The 23,955-nt window shown below is 31.8% G+C and overlaps 1 protein-coding gene across 2 annotated transcripts in view; it reads left to right on the top strand.

Moving 5' to 3' along the window:
• The window catches only part of LOC145661598 (intermembrane lipid transfer protein VPS13A-like), a 305,499-nt gene that overhangs the window by 208,288 nt on the left and 73,256 nt on the right, over positions 1-23,955 (top strand). For both annotated transcript variants that reach the window (XM_081726923.1, XM_081726919.1), the window contains exons 48-53: positions 391-513; positions 1,090-1,263; positions 4,288-4,470; positions 9,857-10,036; positions 15,401-15,535; positions 18,893-19,044. In XM_081726923.1, the coding sequence (XP_081583049.1) occupies positions 391-513; positions 1,090-1,263; positions 4,288-4,470; positions 9,857-10,036; positions 15,401-15,535; positions 18,893-19,044 (947 nt within the window). The remainder of the gene's footprint in view (positions 1-390; positions 514-1,089; positions 1,264-4,287; positions 4,471-9,856; positions 10,037-15,400; positions 15,536-18,892; positions 19,045-23,955) is intronic.

Raw genomic sequence — 23,955 nt, 5'->3', positions numbered from 1 at the left:
TTATTACTAAATCCTCTAATTGTAATATAATAAATATTACTACAAATGCAGTGTAATTGCATCTCAAATTTTTCATTTGCATTATGTATCCTGTAATATCAAGACATATACTTCAAACTGTGTTAGAGTTGCTTATTGCGTTTCCTTGAAAAATATCCAATGGAGAATAGTTTTAAGTGTCCATGGTAAATGGATACATCTTTCATGAAATCTTCCTCTGATCTCGTGATGATACGTTCAAATTCAAGACAGACCTAGAGAATTGTTTGACACACAGAGTATTAGTACATTATCTTACCATGGCATCATACGTTTTCTTTCCCTAATGTTATAATATTGATTTAACTTCTAAAGCACCAATGTTAATTTCAATATTAAATTTCTTTTCAGGTCGCTCTCCTTAGCCCATACCAGTCTATGTTATATACGTGGGACGATCCAACGAAGAAGCGAAACCTTTTGTGGAATGTTTACAATAGAAAATCGCATGACTTCATGGCTCACATTTGGAAGGTATATATCCGTTAAGTTTAAGATAATTTCTAAAGTTTAAAAAAAAAGTGAAAAAGAAAATCAAACTTAAAAATATTAGACCATAAACATACAAATTACTCCATAAAGTTGAATTTGTTGGGACTAATAGTAAGATACTTTCCACTCTTATTCTCTTCTATTTGACTTACAAACACTCATTGCTTTAATAATTTTCACAATCAAACTAATAATTGTATTCTTGGTTATCCCTCGTCCTAGCAATTTCCTTCAGCCATTGATTAAATCTTCTTCCCACTACTACAGTAATAATGAACTCCTTCGATTTTTCTACCTACTTTAACATCACCACTAAACTCCAGGTTAGTTATTACTAGGGTTAGTATTCATAGGTACGTACTTTTTCTTTTAGAACAAGAAAGGGTCCTCATAAAGTATCCATTGAGATGAACCACGAACCGTTTCGAAAATTCATATCATTAGATTGCGGTGGGAAACGAAAAGTAGGTAAATAAGTTCTTGCTATATTTCCCTGTGAGTTTTCATGTAGATCGTAGAAATCACGTGTAATCTCTTTCTTAAAATCTATATTTCTAGGATGGTTACGGGCAGGAGAGAGTTACTTTCCATACCGTGAAGCAATCTGCCGTCAATACAAGTTCCTTCACTTCGTCAAAATTCATCTTAAACAAAAATCCCAAAAAGTCATCGGGTCATGAGGGAAGCAGCAGTAGCGGTGACAGTGAATCTGACGAAACACAAAAACAGCAGGTAAAGACTATTTCGTTTATTTTATTCTTATAGAATATATATAATCACATCACCAGTGTGACTCTAAATTCATCGCTTCGATATTTTTTTTAATTCAGTATTAGTAAGTGATCACGCTTTATTAGTATATTATCAGTGAGTTCCAATTGTCTTTATCTCAGAAGTTAGAAGTTACACAGTTGGATTTAATCAAAAATAAATTTAGAAGTAAGAATAACAACAATTAACCTTTATATGTGCTCTAGGAATGCTGATTGTAGGCTTTTTTTTTTTTTTTTTTTTTTTTTTTTTGTAAAGGAATAAAAGTAGCATGTAAACAACTTCTCAAGCTGGAGTTCTCCTTTAGCGTCTGGTAGTCAATGGTAAAAAAAAAATTGGTTGTCGAAATCATACCAGAAAATTGATAATTTAATTAAGATTTCTAGGCATATGAAGGTTAGTAGTTGTTATTCTTAAGAAAATGTGACAGATTTTTAACTTCGTTAAAGGCTTAAAAGTAGTTTTGGTGAATGGCATGCTTAAGTATCACTACGATATCCAACGTAAAGAGATTGCTTTGGGTGTGTTTACATCACTGATGAATGTATTAATTGGATATTACATGAAAAGAATATGCGGGATCTTTTGTTAATATATGTCTATAATATGTGTGTGATTTTGGTGCGTATCTTAGAAACCTCAATATATAGATACACTGGTTTCATCATGATTGAGTCATTGTTAATCTCAATTCTATTTCAACTCACATATATGCTTTCTTTCAGAAATTATATCGGTTTGATTTGTTTAAAAGATATAAATTCTTTTGTTTTATAATACATTCCCGATATCATCAATTTGAAACATAAATGATACTAAAAATATCAAGGAAACTCAGAATAGGAATATGATATATATATATATATATATATATATATATATGGTTATCTTGTAAAAATAAAAGAGACTTTGTCTCGGGCTTACGGCTATTATGAATAAAAACTGTTTAGATTTAAAACTATTTATTACACAAAACAACTATGAAATGATTAAAGAGTACATAGGTTGTTAAAGCTGTATTTATTTACATCTTTGATAGCAGCCTGAACTTTGGGATTTTTCTTTACATAGGATACGAATTACCTTATGACAAAATGGCTGCAAGTATAGCCATAATGTATAGTGATTTGTAACTAAGATTTCATTAAAATCTAAATAGATTTCATTAAAATGTAAATTACATCGGTTCTTATAATCAAAATATTTTTTTTTATTTATATGACAAAAAATACGTTCTACATAAGCATTAAATTCTAATATATCGAGATAGATAGTCATTGTTCAACTTCTGAGCATTAATTATTATCTCTTTTTCCTCTGTCATGATGGATACCAATTTTTCCACAGTATTGCCATCAATGGAAATTTTTTCATTGATATTTTCTTCTCTTAGGAAATACAATTCGGCATAGAAATCATTTTCATTTATGTCAAGGTCAAGATGCACAAGCATATTTTGAAAATATTTAAAACTAATAACAGTGATATCAACATTAAATATATCTCAATTACGCAAATAATTTCTTCTAAAAATACTCGGCAGACTTAAATAACATTTTTGCTGCCATTCTTTTTAAATACAGGAGATTTTTCCTGATCAAATAAAATCGGGAGACGGGAGAAAGTTTATAAATTGTGCCAAACACATGAGGTATCGTATAATAAGGAAAAATTGACAACCTTAATATAATATAAGGTGTTTAATGATTTTCGATTAGATATGTATTAGAAATATAGCAAATTATGGGTTTTTCGATTTTGTATACATCATTTTCAGATTAAGAAAAACTAGAAGAAAGAACATCTAATGATTGGAAAGCTTACAAAATAAATTAAACGTTTATGTGTTTTAGGTTAAAGAGAGGAACGATGAACACAAGTTGATAATTGATAATGAAAGAATTAATGGAATAGTGAAAGTAAGAAGAAATATGAGAACTAACGAACACTATCTTTCAACTGCAGCCATCTACATTAAACAGTTATTTTGTGAGCGAAGAGTTGCTGACTTGATCAATCCTTCTCATCAATAACTGTTCTAATACGAATTTCAACCTTATATGCCTTTGGTTGCTGAAATCTTATGTATAGATAAGGATAGAAAGATTCTGAACATTTTTAACATAATTAAGCACCTGACAAGTTTAAAGAAAAAACATAAACGGAAATGAAGTACCTTCAAAACGTGCTAAATGATTATCATATATCTGGTTGTCAATACTTCGTGTAGGGTGTCTATTGCATAAAAATAGCTACGAGAGAAACCGCTCTTCATAGGTCAGAGTTGCCACGTAGTATTGAAAAAAAAATGTGAAGTAGAGGCCAAAAAGAAAATAATATAAATCAGGGTGTCTATCAGACACAAAAATCACGAAAGTCAAGAAATCAGAAAACGGTCATGAAAGTCAAGAAATTTAGCTTTTTATGTCACGATGTTTTTATCTGTACAAATAGAAGTACAGACTGGAAAATTTTGTTCTAAGAAACGTCAAAATTCATCACCGAAAATGTCTATGGTGGATTTTAGACGCTTCCAAATCGCAAGCTTTTCACTTCTATTGCATGCATGAAAATTCGGCCTAATTCGCACCCAAATTCACTCTTGAGAAGTTTGAAATTTTAGTAAACACCCTGTAAATGTTATCGAAGTTTTATTTTTCTACTTAGAGATAATTTTTTGTGACTCGTGTCAGACGTGAAAACGTTAATGATGTAAAGATTTCAAGTATAAAGATAGTGCTTATTCTTTATTTGAGTATGAATGTTAAGAAATTCATCTAAGCTTTCAAAATCACTCTTGTAAAGTGTTTTGTCAATAGTTTCGCCTACAAAGTTAACAAAACCAACTTTGTGTCACAGTGCACACAGTAAGAACGCGGACAAAATAATGCAAGTGAAAAGTTAAGATATAAAGTTATATTTATATAAAGCCTATTTCTCTATAAAACTTCAGATTAAATTATGATAATATTTGTACATTTACAGCTAGGCAAGAAAACAAGAAAAGATAAAGTTATTGTTTATTGGGTGAGTTACTTGGAGAACCAACAACGTGTGCTCTTATTCACCCAAGATGAAAGAGTAGCTACATACGCAAGAGCTAAGATTGATTCCGAAAAATCCAACTTAGAACTTTTCGTTTCCTTAAATGGAGTTGGATTATCTCTTGTAAGTATATCTGCTCTGCTTTCTTTATGTGTTTATTTTTAATTTTTACGATTAAGCATGTATAAGATCACAGATATTGTTTATAACATTTCCACATAAATATTCGGTTACTTTTAAAATAATCATAAGTATCATTAATGAATTTACTTTCTTCATTATCAGTGATATTTACCACAATGATAAGTTTCAATTTGCACAAGCATTGTATCCTGTTTGGAATAAATTTTTAAATTAATCAACCTATATTTCAGTTTGTAATAGCCTATTGAATATAAGGAACACACTATAGTATAATAAAGAACTTTAATGACCTTTTTATAATTCCTGAGCAGACCAATATTGTTTCACAGATCCTCAATATTTCGGATATGTTAAACGAGTATTCATCCTTAGGAGCAAAAAATAGGGTTAAATCGTACTGTGCATGCTAGTAAATATAATGAAATTAAATGAACTTAGAATCAATAAGATGTGGTAATTGTAGAACCCTAATCATAGTAAGCGCATCAATCTAAACAACATCCCAGAATTGTATAACAGTGTACAAGGTTAAGTGCACACAACTATTACCTGTTACCTTAATTATTTTCTAATATTGCAGGTTATTCGAGATACTGGCTTCTTCTATGAGGATTCTTGTAACGAAATCCACTACACTAAACTGATGACATTTTGGAAAGCAATATGAGGCTCAGTGTAGCCATATCATATAATTATCCGCTTTAGTGACATTTCGTATTTACACAATTTGTACTAAAAAGAAGTAATAAAAATTCAGTGTAATAAATCTGTTATGATTATGGTAGTGGTTAATTTATTTAGTAATAACGTTCTGTATTGTCTATATTGTAATTTTTCTATATATATGAACAAAATCCGTACATAACTAATGTACATACATCTCTAGTGTATGGGGGTCCTTGGTTCGATTCCAGCTAGCGTCAAGTGAGTTTGTGGTGGACAAACACCGTGTGCATAGGTTTTCTCTGGGTTATCCCGTTTCCTCGAACTTTCTTCATTCTACCATTTTAATCATTTCTCATCCTCACTGTCTCCTTTAGCCTAGCCGGCATAATCGTGGGACGTAAAACTTAAAGATTTCATTTCATTAAAGATAATGTACATACAGAACATTATTACTACGTTTTTTTATTATTCGATAAAATAATTACTCGTTACAAAAACCTTCATAAAAGAAACTAGTATCTCGATAATCTGCAATATGAAGAAATAATTGAACCAACATTTAGTAGGCAAGTCCATTTAACCTTGTACAGAGTTATTTAATTGCGGGGTGCCGTTTAAAGTGTTGCCTTCACTATAACTGGGGTCTTTAATCACTATATCGTATTGACTCTTAAGTTCATATAATTTCGTTATATTCACTGGCGTTACTGCAACTAGCTTATAACGAACTTATTACATAGTATGATTTAAGCTTTTCCTCCTGAGGATAAATACCCATTTAAAGCATCCGAAATATTGAGGACCTATGAAACAAAATTGACCTGCTTAGGAGTATTAAAAAGGCCAGTAAAATTATTTATTATAATTCAGTTTGGTTTACTCTAAAGACATATAATTAGCTTCGTTTACCAAAATCACGTAAATATGATAACTTCTTATTACTCACTTGTTATGTTAACATACTACCAACTATATTGCACGTAGTTTGCATGTAATCCCCTCACGAAAACGTACAAACATTTAAATACTAGCTGAATACCCATTCTTCACATGGGGGCTGTATTTGAAAGTCAACACCTATAGGAGTATCACCATTCATTTCAGCGACCGCGAAAACTATGGATTTGGCACTAATATTGGTCATTTTGGGCTATTTTTAACTGTCTTGGTATCTCCCCCCGCTGACCCCCGGCCCACATACAATGGTAGCTGAATTTGCAAGTCATCGCTAATGGAAATGTCACCGTTGATCTCAGCGACCACGAAAACTATGGATTTGACACTAATATCGAATATTTTGAACTACTTTTACATGTCTCGGTATCCTCCTCCCCCCGGTGACCCTCGGCCCGCAACCGAATAGGGTGAATTTGGAAGTTAATGCGATTGGAGTTTCACCATTGATCTCAGCGACCACGAAAACTCTGAATTTGACACTAATATCGGTTATTTTCTACTACTTTTGCTTCTCCCGGTAAACGCCCCCTGAGACCCTCTCTGGTTCGAATTTTGACAAAAACTCTTCGCCTTGCTCTGGCGCCTGGACCAAGGTATCCGTGACCAACATTCGGTAACTCTCGGTCAACTTGTCTGGTCCCCAGGCCGGTCCCGTTAAACGCCTCCTCTGAGATCCCCCTGGTTCGAAATTTGAAAAAAAAAAAAAAAACGCTGTCTTGATCTGGGGCCTGGACAAGGTACCCCTGATTAAAATTTGGTAACTCTCGGTCCACTCGTCTGGTCCCCAGGCCCCACACAGACAGACAGGCAAACAAACACACAAACTCTTTATTTTATTTATATTAGATTGGGATATTTTTCGTATTCTTTGTATGTGTGTTCTAAAATTAACAAAAATAAAACACATTATTTGCATACATGAAATTTATCGCGTAATATTACATGTAGAAGAGCCCAATAAGAAATATCTAACCTGAAATTAAACTGCTAATAAATACGTTACTATGATCTTGATACTTTGGTGAAATTACCAGAGCTTTATACAATATTACTTTTGTCTTTATTAGTATTCTGCTTAATATTAAAAATTTCTAAAATAAAAGTAGTAATGAAGATATTTGCCTGCACGGATTTGAGTCAATTACTATTTTTGAAAATAAGTGAACTTACCACTGAATTTAAACCCATTAGTATCAAGTATAGTAAAATTTGGGAGTAATTTTTTTCTACTTCACATCGTATTTATCCTTTTAGTGCAATTTTACCTTTTTGTCTCTTGTAGGGTTGTCGGATTGAACAGAATGCAAGATGGGAAACCAGTGGAATTTGTGTAACTGGATACAAAAATTTGAGACTGAAGATTTTTACATGATTATTGTATTATTACCATTATTTTTAACACCTATAACAACTATTATTGACTATTAACACTACTAATACTACGAACAAAATGTATACTATGCCAAACAAAACAAAAATAAATTAGTGATTATAGATGCCTACCTTATTGTTCATAATTTTAGAGCTCCTTGCTACGTCAAGAAGAGTCTTGTTTCCCAGAGCATTTTGGGGAAATCTTGACAGATCATTTTTCCAAATTCATCTGAACACAAATTTCGTCCATCACAAATCTTGTTGATATTGTTTCTATCATCTGACAAATGCTCTAAACACTCTTATGACACATGGATTACTGGCTTGTATAACAGGAATACATTCCTTTATTTTGATCAAGTTGGGTATTTTCTTGAAAAACGTTGTAGATAATAGTTCTCCAGAAAGAACTATTATCCTTTCTATCAAATGTTGATCTTATAGACTTTAAAACAGAGAACTCATCGTACAATTCATTCCCATCGAATCTAATTTACAATTTCATCCCCACATCTGTCAAATCATTAAATGTAACAGTGTTGTTGATGCGCGATAATACCGCTGCTACAAAACCAATAAATAAATAAATAAATAAATAAATAAATAAATAAATAAATAAATAAATAAATAAATAAATAAATAAATAAATAAATAAATAAATAAAATAAAATAATAAATAAATAAATAAATAAATAAAATAAAATAAAATAAAATAAAATAAAATAAAATAAAATAAAATAAATAAATAAATAAAATAAACCTAGCCATGTGTTACATGAAAATATAATCGCTATAAATAATTGAAAAGAACTAAGTACATCACATAAGACATAAACAGTAAACATAATTGATTATAAGTAATATAATATTTAAACCCGGAGATTTAATTCATGAGTCTTTAGATCCGGAGGATGTATTTTGAACTCGGGCACCACCTGGCAATCCTAGCTTCTTAAGGACGTACGAATTTTAGTAAAAACAAAGGCAAAACTGTAGGTTAAAAGTTGTATTGCTTTTGTAAGTTTAATTTAACAAAGTCACCCATCACTGCAAAATCGATATAACTAACGAACTTTTTGCCTTTTATTCAAACAGAACATTTTTCAATTACTTCACATTAGCAGTGGCTTAAACAATATGCATTCTATAAATTTGCTTACCCTTAAGGGTCTTCACTATAGCGAAATTAAACTACCGTTAATTTTAGAGTTTTTCTATAATATCTTCAATACAAACACAAATATTCGAAAAACAGAAACGTAGTGAATTAGACAATACGATTTTGCATGTGATACCTTTATCACAATTCACCTATGTTCTTGATATGCCGCTATTTACAGTAATCGCAAAAAATGCTAAATCTATCTACAGCTGCAAATCGGAAGCAGATAGATGAATTGTGATAAAGTATAAAAATTGAACTAAATGAGTTAAAAATTCTGGTACTTATTCAGAAGCCATTTGGTCCCACCTAGGCTGATCTTCAGTTCATACGATCCGAAAAAACTTAGAAACCACGTTTCATTGTTGGCAAATATACGATTAAATGATTACTGAAATATAATAATGATATCTATTGTTGAATCCCTTGTTGGTTTAAGAAGTTATTGCATTTAAAGTAATAGATTTAATAATTGTTCAATATAAAGTTTTATATGTATAATTTATAAAATCGTAAAGAACTCATCTAAAAATAATAATATGTTTAATGAAAATTAGCTTCTTCTTATCCTGTATGTTGTTAATAATAGATATAAAAAAAATAAATAGATACAATATTTAATTATAACATTTTGAGTAAGTGACCTGTCCTACCACAAAGCCATTGTAATACTGTTATACAAAGTACTATGTGAAATATAACTGTCTGAATGGAAAAGAGGCAGAACGTGCCCATCCAAAAGTGATTTTTCTCTGTCACATTTTGCTCACTACACTCTACTACATAACAGCTAGGAGACTGACACATGTATGTGTACAGTTTTGTTCTATAAAATCAGTTTGACAAGTGTGTTTGCAATTGTTTGGATGGAAATGGATCATCCTCTCTACGGATTGATTTTTCTGGATCAAATATTTTTGTAGCTGATAATTTATACGACTGATTGAGTATAAACCTGGTAGCACATTTATAGGTACTTTGCGCTTGAGGTTAAATAAAAACATTATGACTATATTTTTACACTTCTATACTTTTGTTAACATGTTTTGTAATTTGGATTACAGATTGTGTTCGATTGAACGTAATGGTTTCAACCCTTATTTCCAATTTGATTAATACTTGACTTTTAACTATTCTTAAAACCATATTATTACATTATGTAAAGCTTTTCAATTTCAGCTTAAAATATTATTTTGGCTTTTGTAGGCAATAGACTCTTACGGCAAGTATAAAGAATTGGCATACGTAAGCATATCTGATGGGCCAGCACTTTGGGAGGTATTAGTAGGCCATCGCTGGAAGATGCTCACATTGGAATTAGCGTCATGGATAGAAGATAAATGGAAACACGATCAAAAGAAAGCTCAGTTGAAAGATTATGTACTGGTAAGTATTCTAAGTAGTTACTGATCTTATAAAATGAAATTAAATAAAATCTCTAGTTTTACGTACATTGGTTGCCCTTTAGACTAAAGGATACTGATGGTTAATGATAGTGAATGATTGTGATATATTTGGTAGAATGATAATGCGAGAGGAAACGGAAGAACCTCCAGAAAACCTACGTAAACAATGTTGTCCACCACAAACTCACATGACCTGCAATTGAATTAGCGGCTTCGCACCAGAGGTGAGCACTGTACCTGACCCCCGTAAATGATCTCAATGGTTCAGACAGTGGTGAAAAAAAAATGTAAATGAACGATTCCTGATTTTTATTGCGGCGAGGTTTTTTTTCTTCAATCCTGAAAGTAATAAGTAACTTGTTCAATAGTTTCTACAATAAATAATAGATAAAATAAAAATTATGTTAGCTTGTTTTGCATAATACAATTTAGTGTGATGGAACATAATTTTTCAAATAGGTTAAATTCATTCCCTCATTCTTAATCCATTTCAACCGTAACCAATGGAGACAATTGGACTTCCTCAAAGAAAATATGCTTATACCATATTTCACAAAATTGAATATCATCTAAGAAAGTTATTGCGAAAGGGGTTTTATTATCAAATTATGGATGTTCGCAAATTTCCAAGCTGAACTAAATTTACTCCTGTTTTTGCCTTTTTGTTCGCGACTGATTTTGACTCCAAGCAGTAGACTTATTCCTAAAGCTTGAAAGAAAGCACAAGTGAATTCTCATTAAAATCATATACATTTTAAGAAAGTTATCCGGAAACAGACATGCAGACACACAAATGCCATGGCGAATGAGGGATACAATGACGTTGAAATAATGCAATGCGGCAAGTTGTATGGCAAATCGCCACTTCATGATGAAAATGTTTTATCTTACCTTTACTAGGTTTGTCATCTTAAGGTCGAAGGAACATTTCGTCTGGTTTAGATATTGTAATATTGATAGTCCGAGCATAGTAAATTAAAAGGGGTTTAAATTTAGAATATGAAGCTGGATATTTCATTTCTTACATGAAACATTATCGTTCGTCATAAAGTTGAAAAAATCTAGAACCATATTGATTTGAATTCACTCATGCAAAATTTAATCTAGAACTGTATTGATCTGAATTCACTCATGCAAAATTCAGCAAGCTACTTTATTTGAAGGTTGTTGTTAAATCATTAGTTTTTGTTTAGATTTTATTGAATGAAAATTATGAATAAAAATATGGATACGGACTAAATAGTAAACTTTTTCTTAAATCATATATTATTCACTCTACAAAGTAGAATTTGTCATTTGATGTCAATTTTTGTTCTAAAATTCAACATTATAAAGCAATCATGACTTGAAAATGGCAGTATTCAAATTCTTATTAAACCTAATATTGAATTTCACCCGACGTTTATTGATACCAAATGTTGATTGCATTATAATTTGATACGAGGGGTGTTGGAATGTCATGTCAATGCCGGGCTAACAAGAAAACCAATGAGCTAAAAAAGAAAGTTATTATTTTTCAATGTAATCACCTTTCAGTTCTACACATCGTCTCCATTTTGTTTCAAGTGACTCAGTGCCTTCAACATAAAAAGATTTTTCCTTGGGGTCAAAGAACTGAATCACAGTATCCATTACCTGCTTGTCGCTTGAAAATCACTGGCTCCTGAAGTATTTTTTTTTCAAATGATGAAACCAATAATAATCACTTGGGGCTAGGTCAGTACTGAAGGGTGGGTGAAAATGTTGAGTCATTCCCTGTTCTGTAATAGCAGCCTGCGCAAGATGGGATGTGTGTGCAGACGCATTGTCATGAAGAAGCAAAATTCGACGATTTGCACCTCAGCTTCGTTTATTCTGAACTTCTCGGCGTAAATCTTCGTTTTTTTTTTTTTTTTTTTTTTTTTTTTTTTTTTTGTAAGTAGTCCCTGTGATGGTATGTCCCTTTAGTATAGCTTCAAGCAAAAGAATTCCTTCCCTGTCCCTGAAGGTTTTTTTTTTTTTTTTTTTTATTTGGTGACCCCTGATGCTTCCCCTGCATAGACTCTTGTTTAAATTCTGGATCATATCAATTAGCTCATGTCTCATCCCCTGTCACTACATGCTGGTAGAAGTAATTATCTCCTTCCATAAAATCCAAATCTTCCTGACACATTTGCACCCTAGTTTGCTTCTGAAAAACGTCCAAATTGTGAGGAACTCATCTGGAACAGACCTTTGTGAGCCGAAGGCGTTGGTGTAGAATATCCTAAACACTATGAATATCAATCCTTACTTCCTCCGCTATTTCTCTAATCGTTTTTCGTTGATCGGGCATTACTGTTTTTGGTCGGCCACTCTCAGGCTCATCTTCGACGTTTGTTTTACCACACTTAAATGAGCTTATCCATCGTTTTACCTGTCGATGCGACAGCGCATCATCACCATACACTTCCACCAAGTTTTGATGAATTTCATTAACACTGACGCCCTTACGAAATAAAAAAACGAATCATATTTCTCTGTTCTAAATGGAAGTTTTCTGGGTTTTGCTTAACTTGTGCACTTATGAAGAGTCTGGTGACCGGTCCTTGACATTTTCCCTTGAAATCTTGTCCACCTTCTTAAATATGCTTGTCCTTTATGGCCAGATTGCTTTCATTCTTTCATTCACCTAAAAAAATAAAATAGACAAGATAAAAATAAAATAAGGTAATTAGACATGATTTTCCCAACACCCATCGTATAATTGACGTTCATAAAAATATCTATGTAACACATGATGTTGGATTATAAATATTCTGAATCTCTTACGGCATGCGTAACATTGTTTCCAATAGACGGCACTTTTGCATTTGTGGAAGTTCTCTCATTGCTGAATATATCCACTTTGATTAATGTTGTGAATGTTCTTTTTCATAACTTTTTGTTTGATGTAGTTGTTGAATTAAAGCGTAGAAAGGTTAGTATGAATGTAATTATAACGATTCGATGGTATAATTTGAATTTCTTGCTATGAATAATATGGTGTACAGAGTATCCGAGAAGTCCCTGGACCCTAGGTTTGAGTATCTAGAGAACAATATCAGTATAATTTTAGTTTACTTATCTGATACATATTATAGTTGATTATTTTCACATACAAACTATATATCCAGTGGATTTGTATGTGCTTCATCGTATTGTGTATAGTTTCTATGTTCTCCTTGATATGTTGCGGAGCATCTGAGGGTTTACCTTTCGAAAGGTTTTCTCCACATTTTCGCGAAATTCGTCATCTGTCCTGTACTGACGATGAGAAACATATGATTTGATTATACTCCACAATGAATTGTTTGGTGTTGTAAGGTTCGGACTTTGTGTATGTATGTGTGTGTGGGGGGGGGGGGATTTCAAAGGGGAAGATGTTGGAGAACCACCCCTAATCCAGTGACCTGGAAATTGTTCCTTAAGGAAAGCATGCATCTGTAGAGCAAAAGGGACTGGAAGCTCGTCCTCCTGTACCGATACACGATCCATGATTTCCGTCTTTTGTAGCTAAGGTATTAACCACGTTTGCAACAATATAAATAAGAATATCCATTCATATATTCGTAAAAAAATTGCACAAGTATCGTGATGTCATCCTGACTGACATCATAACATGAGATGTGTTTCTTATCAGCTCTTGCATACACTGAGGATTTTTCTTAGATCAGAAGAATATATTCCTCTTGTGTGAACTGTGATGTATCGCACATTCATCTGAAATAACACTCGTAAGTCAGACATAGCTTTAGAAATTGTACCAACAAAACACGACAGGCTACAGCATGGTGTTTCATATTGTTGTCAAATAATTAATTCACAAACTTTTGATTGATTGATTGATTGATTGGGGTCGTTCATATGCAAATCTTTTTTAATGAGATCATGCATTGTTGAACGCAGTATATTCAATTCAGCTGCTCTTTAGCCAAGCAATTTAGTTGGAGACATTATAATTGACCGAGAGATGGCAGTACATGTTATCTTACGCGTCTGTTATCTGCGCAGTCTATTTTGACACATGCTAAAGTAAACGTACGTTTCTCATAATCAGACAGAGTTGCTTTACGAGGTGGATTCTTGCCAAACATGATGTTCTGTGTATGACCGTTCGTGTATCTATGCACAGCACAAGTCACTAACCATTCCTCAGTTGTGTAACGGCAACCAGTCACATCAGCCATAGCTTCACAACTGAAATGTTCCACGTGACCTTGAACGCAGGGATACCAGACAATGTTGAATGTAACCATAAAAGCGGGTTATTGATACAGCAACTAAACTGATATCATTCTCTGTCATACTCAAACCTAGGAGTACAGAGATTTCTCGGACACCCTGTAATATGAATTCTATATCGACCATAAAAAATTTATAATACTTAGATTTCTTTTCTATGTTAGTCCGTACGGTGGAATACTTATTTATTTTGGTCGTGTATCGGTGAAATTGCTTTACCTCCACTCATATATATATATATGTACAGTACGACTATAATAAGCTAATAATGCACTCACACATTCATGTATACTTGTACAAAATTATAGTAATGCCTTCTCTATTTCTATGTTAATTGTGGCTTGATTACAGTTTATACGATAATAGTAGCGAAACAAAAACCGGTTGTTTTTATTTCCGTAGAATGAATGAAAAAGTATGTATTGTAGTTATTGCTATGTTGCTACAGAGTGACATCCTTATATCTTGTGTGGCTTAGAGGAAGGAGGAGTTAATTTATTATTTCTCAAAATTATTTATCCTTCTGTGCATTTTTATTTTTCACATTCAAAGCCACCAACTTAGCAATTTTCTTACTATATCTCATTTTACATGTAATACTAATGAAGAGTATATAGATATTTCTAAAAATTAGTCCATAACTACTCCAAAACTCGGAGACTGCGGTAACTTAGTGGTAGAGCTCTCATTTCTGGTGCATGGGATCTCGGTTTGATACCAGCTTCCACTTAGTAGGCTTTGTGGTGGACAAATGCCGTGTGCATGGAATTTCTCGGAGATTCTTTCGTTTCCTCCCGCTTAATTCATTGCACCATTTTGTTTATTATTATTATTATTATTATTATTATTATTATTAATAATAATAATAATAATAATAATAAAATATATGCAATACAATAATAATTTAAAGCTCAATGTGTACACATTTTTTCATTGTTTTGTAAATGTATCTATGGAAATAATAGATTTTCAGGGGTTACTTTAGACATGCACTCTAGCAGCTTTCTGTCTTGATTCGCATTATACTGCTTTCCTTAAATGAATTCACATTTCAATAAAGTACCAGCCATTACTGCAATTGAGATTATCTTCAATTTCGCAGGTTGACTTTGAGAAGATGCAAATGACGAAACCGTTTTATGGTGAGATGCGAAGAACACATAGTCCAGGTTTGTGGCTGCAACTAAGAAAGTCTGATAATCTTCTTTTCTTCCACTTCAAAGTTCACAGAATTCAGGTAGGAAAATAAAATTATTTGAAGTGCTTAATATTTTAGTTGGATTCTCTATTTACTTTTACGATTATTCTATTCTATATTAATTCAGTATCATTTACTTTTATAAATCTATCAATATATGAAAAAAGGTGTTGAACCGGAATACAAAATAAAATGTACAAAATAAAACCATTGTACTTTCATTGCAACCTTGATCTGAGCTAGTAAATAATGTCTATGTATATAAATTTTATTAGGCATTGTTGATAGATTATTAGTATCCAAGTAACATACTGTGATTGTATGAGCATAACTGATTTTTCATGAGCGATTCATTTTTGGGAAACGAAGACAAGATGGCCATCAAATAAGTACATGAGTTTAAAACTCTCAAGCTTTTGGCTTTTCACCTCACTTTTAGACATTTTTTTGATATTTTAGAAGTGTGATGTGATCTTTAAGTTACTTAGAGCAATATAATTATATCTGGTGCTATCAACAAACTCTATTTATTACAATTTCTTAGTGTAAACTGTGCAACTTAGACCAGGTCATTCGGTGTAATGTCTGGCCTGTTTTGGTTACAGTTCACACTGTAACTATTAAAATAATTATGTAATAACAATTCGAGTGATAAAGAGGAGTAAGCTATAAGACTACAACTGTAATGGTTACATCATATGCGAAAGAGTAGAATAAGATTCATGTCAAGCTTACAAAAACTGGTAATAGGAGATTTTATTGTAATGTAAATAAGGCATTACGTATGTTGAGACATTTATTAATTACGCTAAGAGAACTTGGTCGAGCGACTCTTAATATCTATTTCTTTCCTTTGCAGTAGAGTTTATAGCCTCATGTAAATTACTTTTATTTATGTCATGTAATGTAATATATATAATGTAATAAAAGTACAGTCATAAATACAAAATATTCCGAAATAAGTAGATAAAAGGTTTGGATGAAAGAGTGAAAAATGGGAAAAAGAAAGACTTAACATTTCGTAATTTTTGATAGATTATTGAATCTTAGATATTGTTGTCTTTTCCACTGTTGTCTTTTCGTGGATACATGTTGATATTTAAGGAAGACGCTAGAAAACAGAACCTAATAAATACGCGCTAAAAATTAAAATATTTATTATAAATAATAAAGATTTTTTTAAAGTCTGATAGATAGATAGATAGATAGATAGATAGATAGATAGATAGATAGATAGATAGATAGATAGATAGATAGATAGATAGATAGATAGATAGATAGATAGATATAGATATAGATATAGTAACTTGTTAATGTATTTTAAAAATTGTTTTATGCTTTTTCGCGTTTTTAAATTTCTGCTTTTCAGTGTTTTAATTTATTTTTTTACTTCTTAGCGTTTATAATCATTTTCTGCTTTCTAGCATTTTCTTAAGTCCGTTAATATGTTTTTTTTTAAGTTTGTTTAATTTTTCTATTTTATCGTTTCCTTACTGATTTATAACTAAACTAGAGGTAGGGCGCTAACTTCTTATAAAATGACTCGTAAACAAACATATACTCTTTTTTGAATCGATCTACGCGTTAGGGAATAACAAGTGAACCTATGCACAATTACGATGTAACCACTGTCAGTCATTGAGGAGGGAAGACTATAATTATATCATCGCTCTTCATATCACATCTCTATGAGTGTGGTTTAGGAAATTATTCTGTAGTAAAAACGTTGTAGCATAAGAATTGCACAAATTCTATTACTCTACAATAAGTTAATTTCGTAGAATAGACAACTAGGGATTGATTTAGGCAATACTTCAAGTAGGATTTTATCGTAGTGCTTGTTTTGGTATAAATATATCTTTAAATTTGTAAGTTATTTTTCATGAGTCACTTTCAAATCAATCAATACAAATCAATAATTATAAGTAGATGTACAAAGAAACGTTAGAAATTTGACAGAAGACCAATGTTGCATAGGAATTTTTTTGAGTTCTGTAGTGGTAGTGGACATGTGCTGAGTTCTTTATTCACAGATCATCCTGAATATTACTTTAAGTTTGCCTCATTGTTACTGTCAACTATTGGAATAGTATTTTGAAAATCAGGTTGTTTTCTATTCATATTCACGATCAGAAACACTGAAATCCTGACGCCCAATTTAAAAACTCTTGTACGTATACCCTCATGTAGGCTTAATAAATCCAATGGTAATGTTTATTAGTCTCTCAAAATTATTTATTATAACCTTTCAAATTCTATTTTGAATTCAGGAACTAAAGTTTAAAAAAATCCAATTTAAAAAAAATATTTCAATATTTTCGAATGTTGCATGTTGTTACATATGTGAGAAAACAAACATAGAAATAAAACATTGTAGAATATACAGCTTGTACCTACTAACCATAGTGCTTTCGGAGATAGAATGTCAGTATTCAGTCCGATTTCTTTATGACAAAATGTAGAAAAAAATTAATTTGGCATACCAAGATTTATATTACTTGTGAGTAGTACTTTGTGTGTATAGTAGATGATTTATTTACCATGAGTCTGAATTTACAAAGTGAAGTATAGAACATATTGAATATATATATATATATATATATATATATATATATATATATATATATATATATATATATATATATATATATATATATATATATATGTGTGTGTCAATATATATATATATATATTGAATATATATATATATATATGTAGTTATATATATATATATATATATATATGTGTGTGTGTGTGTGTTCTTTTATCTTGGGTTTGGAAAAATTTCAGCATTTTCTTCCGCTGATTTTTCTTTGCACACAAGCGCAACAGATATCAATAACTTCCAATGCTAATTTAGAGACACCACTAATTGATACACGTGGAGTCCTTAGTTCAATCTTAAATCTCGCTAAGTTGGCTATGTGGTAGATAAATACTGTGTGCGTCAGTTCTCCCGTTTCCTTCCACTTTCTTCCTTCTATTCTTTTGTTCATTGTCATCATCACCGCTTCCCTTAGTCATAATTGTGAAACATTAAAAAAAGAAAACATTAATGCCTCATATTTTCATGGTTCTCCAATTAACTTTTGAAGACACTTCGTTTTCCCTCATTAGCAGGCTCTGTCTTGATTTTCTAATGACTTAATTCTATGTCTCAGCACTACGAATTTAGATCAAATGCCTATAACACTTTTGGATCGCTTCTTGTATTAAAATACACATATGAAACAATATATTTATATGACAAGTACTTGAGAGAAGTTATCTAGCAAAGGATCTATTAACCAATCAAAATGTGAGTTGTTTCGTGTATTAATTAACATCTATTTCAAGGCTACAATTATAATTTAAAATATTGTTGTTATTATTTTTTTCTTGTTCTTTCATTTCCAGATCGACAACCAGTTGCCGGATGCTGTGTTTCCCATCGTATTACATCCTACAAATACACCGCAATATGTAGTAAGGAAAGTTGGTTTGAAGCCTTGTATCGAATTAGTTTCAATGAAGAGATACAGATACCCTCAGAATGAAGACGTTTATAAGTAAGTCATTTCTTCTTATAAACAAGGAAAATAATTCCCTTAAAATATGTTCATCCTTTATTTTTTTCTTTCTTTACATTTATCTATCTATCTATATCTACATATCTATCTGTATATACATATATACTATCTTCTTCAACTCAAACGCATGGCTATTACACATATATTTGCCATCAACACAACAGGCATAAGCTCAATTATAGTGTTGGTGTATTACATAATACATTTACAATAGTTTTCTTAAACATAGAGTTCATATTACATATATCATTTCTTTGTGTTCGATACATATTTTGTTATAAGTAGAACACATTCTCCAGATTAGTGATTTCAATAATACGTTGGTCCTTGCTTTTTTGCAATAGAATAGGCCAGAGTTATCAGGACGAGTTTTAAGTGTCGGGACAAGAAAATTTAGTGTTGATATAAGATCCGTACAATTAAACTCGTTTTGTACTATTCTATGGAGAAAAATCATATCTATCACATTTTGCCTTTGTTCAAGTGTAGGAACACAGAAGTTGTCTATTAATGTTAGATAATTTTCATAATATCGATAGATTCCAGTTTGCTTGTACGTCAAGTATTTGATAAATTTAGATTGGACCTTTTCCAGTTGGTGTCGGTATTGCTGTTGTGATGGGTTCCAGATCACAGCAGCATATTCTAGTTTTGATCGGACATAGGAATAATACATTTTTGTTAATGTGGTAATATTGTTAAACTCCTTTCCAGTTCTAATTATGACCCTAACATCTTAAGAGAGTCATTAATTATGTTCTCTAAATGTCAGTTTCGTATCAAATGTAACTCCAAGATCTTTGACTGAATTTAATCTATTTAGCAAGATCTGATTCATTGAGTAATTAAACTTTATTTGACTTTTGTTTCTGGTAAACGATAAACTGTTACATTTGTTGATGTAAGTTTGTTAAGAGAACACCAATTAGCAATATTTTCCATGTGACGTTGTAAATTGAGACAGTCATGGATGGTCTTTATCCTACTGTATATTTTGAGCTCATCAGCAAAAAGCAATTTGTTACTTAATAATACATGATCAGGGAGATCGTTAATGAATAAAAGGAACAATAACTGACCTAGATTAGAGCCCTGGGGAATTCCAGAATATGCAACATATTCAGTTGATTTATATTCTTTGTAGATAACAGTTTGTTTACGATTATTTAAATATGATGAAAAGAACTTGATCAAGGGAGAAGAAAAATTATATTTACCTAGCTTATGCAATAGTACTTTGTGATTGACTCTGTCAAACGCCTTTTCAAAACCTATATATATTGCATCTACCTGACATCCTACATTTAGCGAATTTGCTATAAAGTCTGTGATAAGTGTAAGATTTGTTGTTGTTGATTTTTGTGGAATAAAGCCATGTTGATATGGAGAGATTACGGTTGGATGTGGTCAATTATCCTTCGGTATAGGACTTGTTCAAATATCTTTGCAAAAGTAGTTAAAATTGATATAGGCCGATCTAGTTATTTATTTCCTGTTTATTATTGGTTTTTGGTATTGGGCAAACTATAGATGGTTTCCATTTATCCGAAAAAATGCATGTTTTTAAAGCGAAGTTGAATGCAATCCTTAGCGGATATGTAAATACATCTATACACCCCTTTATAATACATGGAGGTATTCCATCAGGACCAACAGCAGTTCTGAGCTTTAATTTTTTTATTATCATTTGTACTTTAGATTGAGTGATTTCCTCAATGCTAAGTGACTCTAGTTTTTTATTTATATAAGTTAATAAATTGTTTGTAGGAATATTAGTGACAACTGTATCTGGCACATATACTGACGAGAAATACTGTGCAAAAGAATTGGCTATTTCATCATTACGATAGAGTTCGCGTCCCTCATAAGTTAATTTCCCCTCAAGAAGATGTTAAGTCTTATTTTTTGTAAAGTTCCTCAATTCATTAGTATTGTTGTTAATGTTATTTTCAGACTCTTGTATGAACGCTCTGTATGCCAACTTAATGTCTTTCTTTATTTCCCTACGTAATTCATTGAATTTATTGAGATAATTTACTCCTTTATTACATTTGTATTTTTTATGGTACATTGCTTTAGCTTTTATTTTTGATACTTACATTTGTAAACCAGCACGAATAAGCTGTTCTTGAGTTGTTTTAAAGTGGCACACACTTATCAAATACACTATAAATAATATTATAGAGATTATCAACTAGGTCATTGGCGTTTTCGCAGTTCTTTAGACAATTCCAGTCAATAGACGAGAATTCAAGACACAGCCCTAAGAAATCAGCTTTCCTAAAATTATATCCTGGTATATTAGTTTTCTTTTTAATATTCGCGATCCCCTTCTGCATCACGTTTATTACTAAGGATGGATGGTGTACATCTTCTGGAATTAGTGAACAATATTCCCTACTGACTTCTATATTCGTTATATTAGACAGAACCAGATCTAATGTACAATTATTTTCGTTCGTCACATTATTTAATGATTGCAGATTATAATAAGACATAAATTCATATAAATTCTTACATTTAGAAGAGCTTGTTTCAAAATTAAATTCCGTACCGTTTATTTCCGATAAATTGAAATCACCAATCAGGAGAACAGGACCTTGAGGACAATTAATTTCAAGGCGAGTAAATAAATCATTATACAATTCAATATTAGATCCCTGTGAGAAATACACAACACAAATATATATGGTTTTCCCCTCACTGTTTATCTTGGCAATCAAGCAGCCATAATTATCATCACACCTATCCAATAAGAACATGCAATGTTTAGTTAGGGCTGCAATAAGAACACCCCACCCCTTGTTTTACAAATTTTTATAGAGTTTCTGTCTTGTCTCAACACAGTATACCTGTTATCAAATAACTCACAAGGGAACATCTTATATTGATAGTAGCATTGTCCAATCAAACAATGTGCAATCGATAGAGGAGTGAAGGAAAGTGAGAAATCCAAAGTTTTACGGGCCGACATCCAAAACCACAGGAGATACAGAGGAAAGAAGAATATAGAATCATGTGAAGATAGCAATGCAAAAGATACACTGACACAGAAAGAACTTCAAAATGATTAAAATAATCAAAATGACATTTACACAACAGTATAGTAAGCAAATATTATACTCACAGACATGCTCAATAACATCATATGTAATGCAGTGTTGCCAACGAAGCACAAAATGAAGTTTTGTTAAACGGCACGGAACGCAAATTATAACATGTAGAAAATTTAATTATGTGTAGAACCATACCTATGAACCCATGGTGTACAGTGTTGCCAACGTTTGAAGATAGGCCTATATGAATTCCTACATGAATCTCGGATGTAGAAGAGTACATACAGTTCCAACACACTGCGGAGCGCTTTATCAACAGCAACACTGAAAAATTGACTACCAATAATGTGTGAGGTGATACAATATTACGTGCATCAAAAAAGTGAGCTTGCTAATCAATTGTCAATCCAAGAGCATGTATCATTTCAGTTTTGTGTGTTGTGTTTGATACTATTCTGATTTTCCACTTGAGCAAACCTGCTTCGACACTGTGCTTCGTCCCTTATTTTCGTACTTCAGTGATTATCTTCTTGTTTGTGGTCTCATATTTTGGTTTTAAATAGTTTGAATTGTGTACTGTATGTACTCTTCTACATCCGAGATTCATATAGGAATTCATATAGGCCTATCTTCAAACGTTGGCAACGCTGTACATCATGACTTGTACCACGTAGAACCATGTACATCAGGTATGGTTCTACATATAATTAGATTTTCTACATATTATAATTTATGTTCCGTGCCATTTAACAAAACTTCATTTTGTGCTCAGTTGGCAACACTGCATTACATATGATGTTATTGAGCATGTCTGTGGGTACAATGTTTGCTTACTATACTGTTGTGTAAATGTCATTTTGATTACTTTAATCATTTTGAAGTTCTTTCTGTGTCAGTGTGTCTTTTGCATTGCTATTTTCACATGATTCTAGATTCTTCTTTCCTTTGTATCTCCTGTGTGTCGGCCCGTAAAACTTTGGATTTCTCACTTTTCTTCACTCCTCTATCGATTGCACATTGTTTGATTGGCCAACGCTACTATCAATATAAGATGTTCCATTGTCAGCATCATAATGAGATTCGTTAATCCATGTCACAGTGATTGCAATTAGGTCATAATTATTAGTTAATACACCACAAAAGAAATCACATGTTCGGCCACGTAAGCTACAGTATTTTGATAAAATATTTTTAGACAGTCTTTATTATTTGTAAGACCAGTTGCTATTTTTGAACTACACAAACACATTTCTTCGAGATCAGTTGTAGATAACTTACCACGTGTTCTATTGCATTCCTTTGTTAGTCACGCTCTGCTTCTTTGGGGATGTGGCAAGGTCTCCCGGGTGATCTTCCTTCCTCTTTTGTTATCGGATGATGGAATTTCTGCACAGGTGGATGTACTCACTGAAATCGGGATTTGGTTAACCACCGGTAGTGTGTTATGCCCCACAACTATTCTTGTTTATACCTTGTTTATTCCTTTTGCTTCTATTCTTGTTTATACCTTGTTTATTCCTTTTGCTTGTCATGTTGTTTGTTTATTTGTGTCTTTGCTTATCTGTTATATGTTTTGTCATATGTCAACTTAATTTTGGTCGGTACCAGAAATTAATTTATTTAAATATTAGATGAAGAAGAAAGAATATTAAGAATAAGAAGAATATAGAGTGAAAGAAATGTAATTGTGATTGGAAATTGTTAATCTGTTACTTTTAACGGAAAATTTAATTAAAATAATAATCTTCAGAAGTGATTAATGTGCTTAAATTGTCATCGGCCAAAAGTTACATAATTTAATTTATAATTATTTAAGTTTCGAACGTTTTGTGTA

This window comes from Thermobia domestica, chromosome 1 (assembly GCF_964235325.1).
Source record: "Thermobia domestica chromosome 1, izTheDome1.hap1.1, whole genome shotgun sequence".
Taxonomy (NCBI): domain Eukaryota; kingdom Metazoa; phylum Arthropoda; class Insecta; order Zygentoma; family Lepismatidae; genus Thermobia; species Thermobia domestica.
This window is presented reverse-complemented; position numbering and strand designations above follow the sequence as displayed.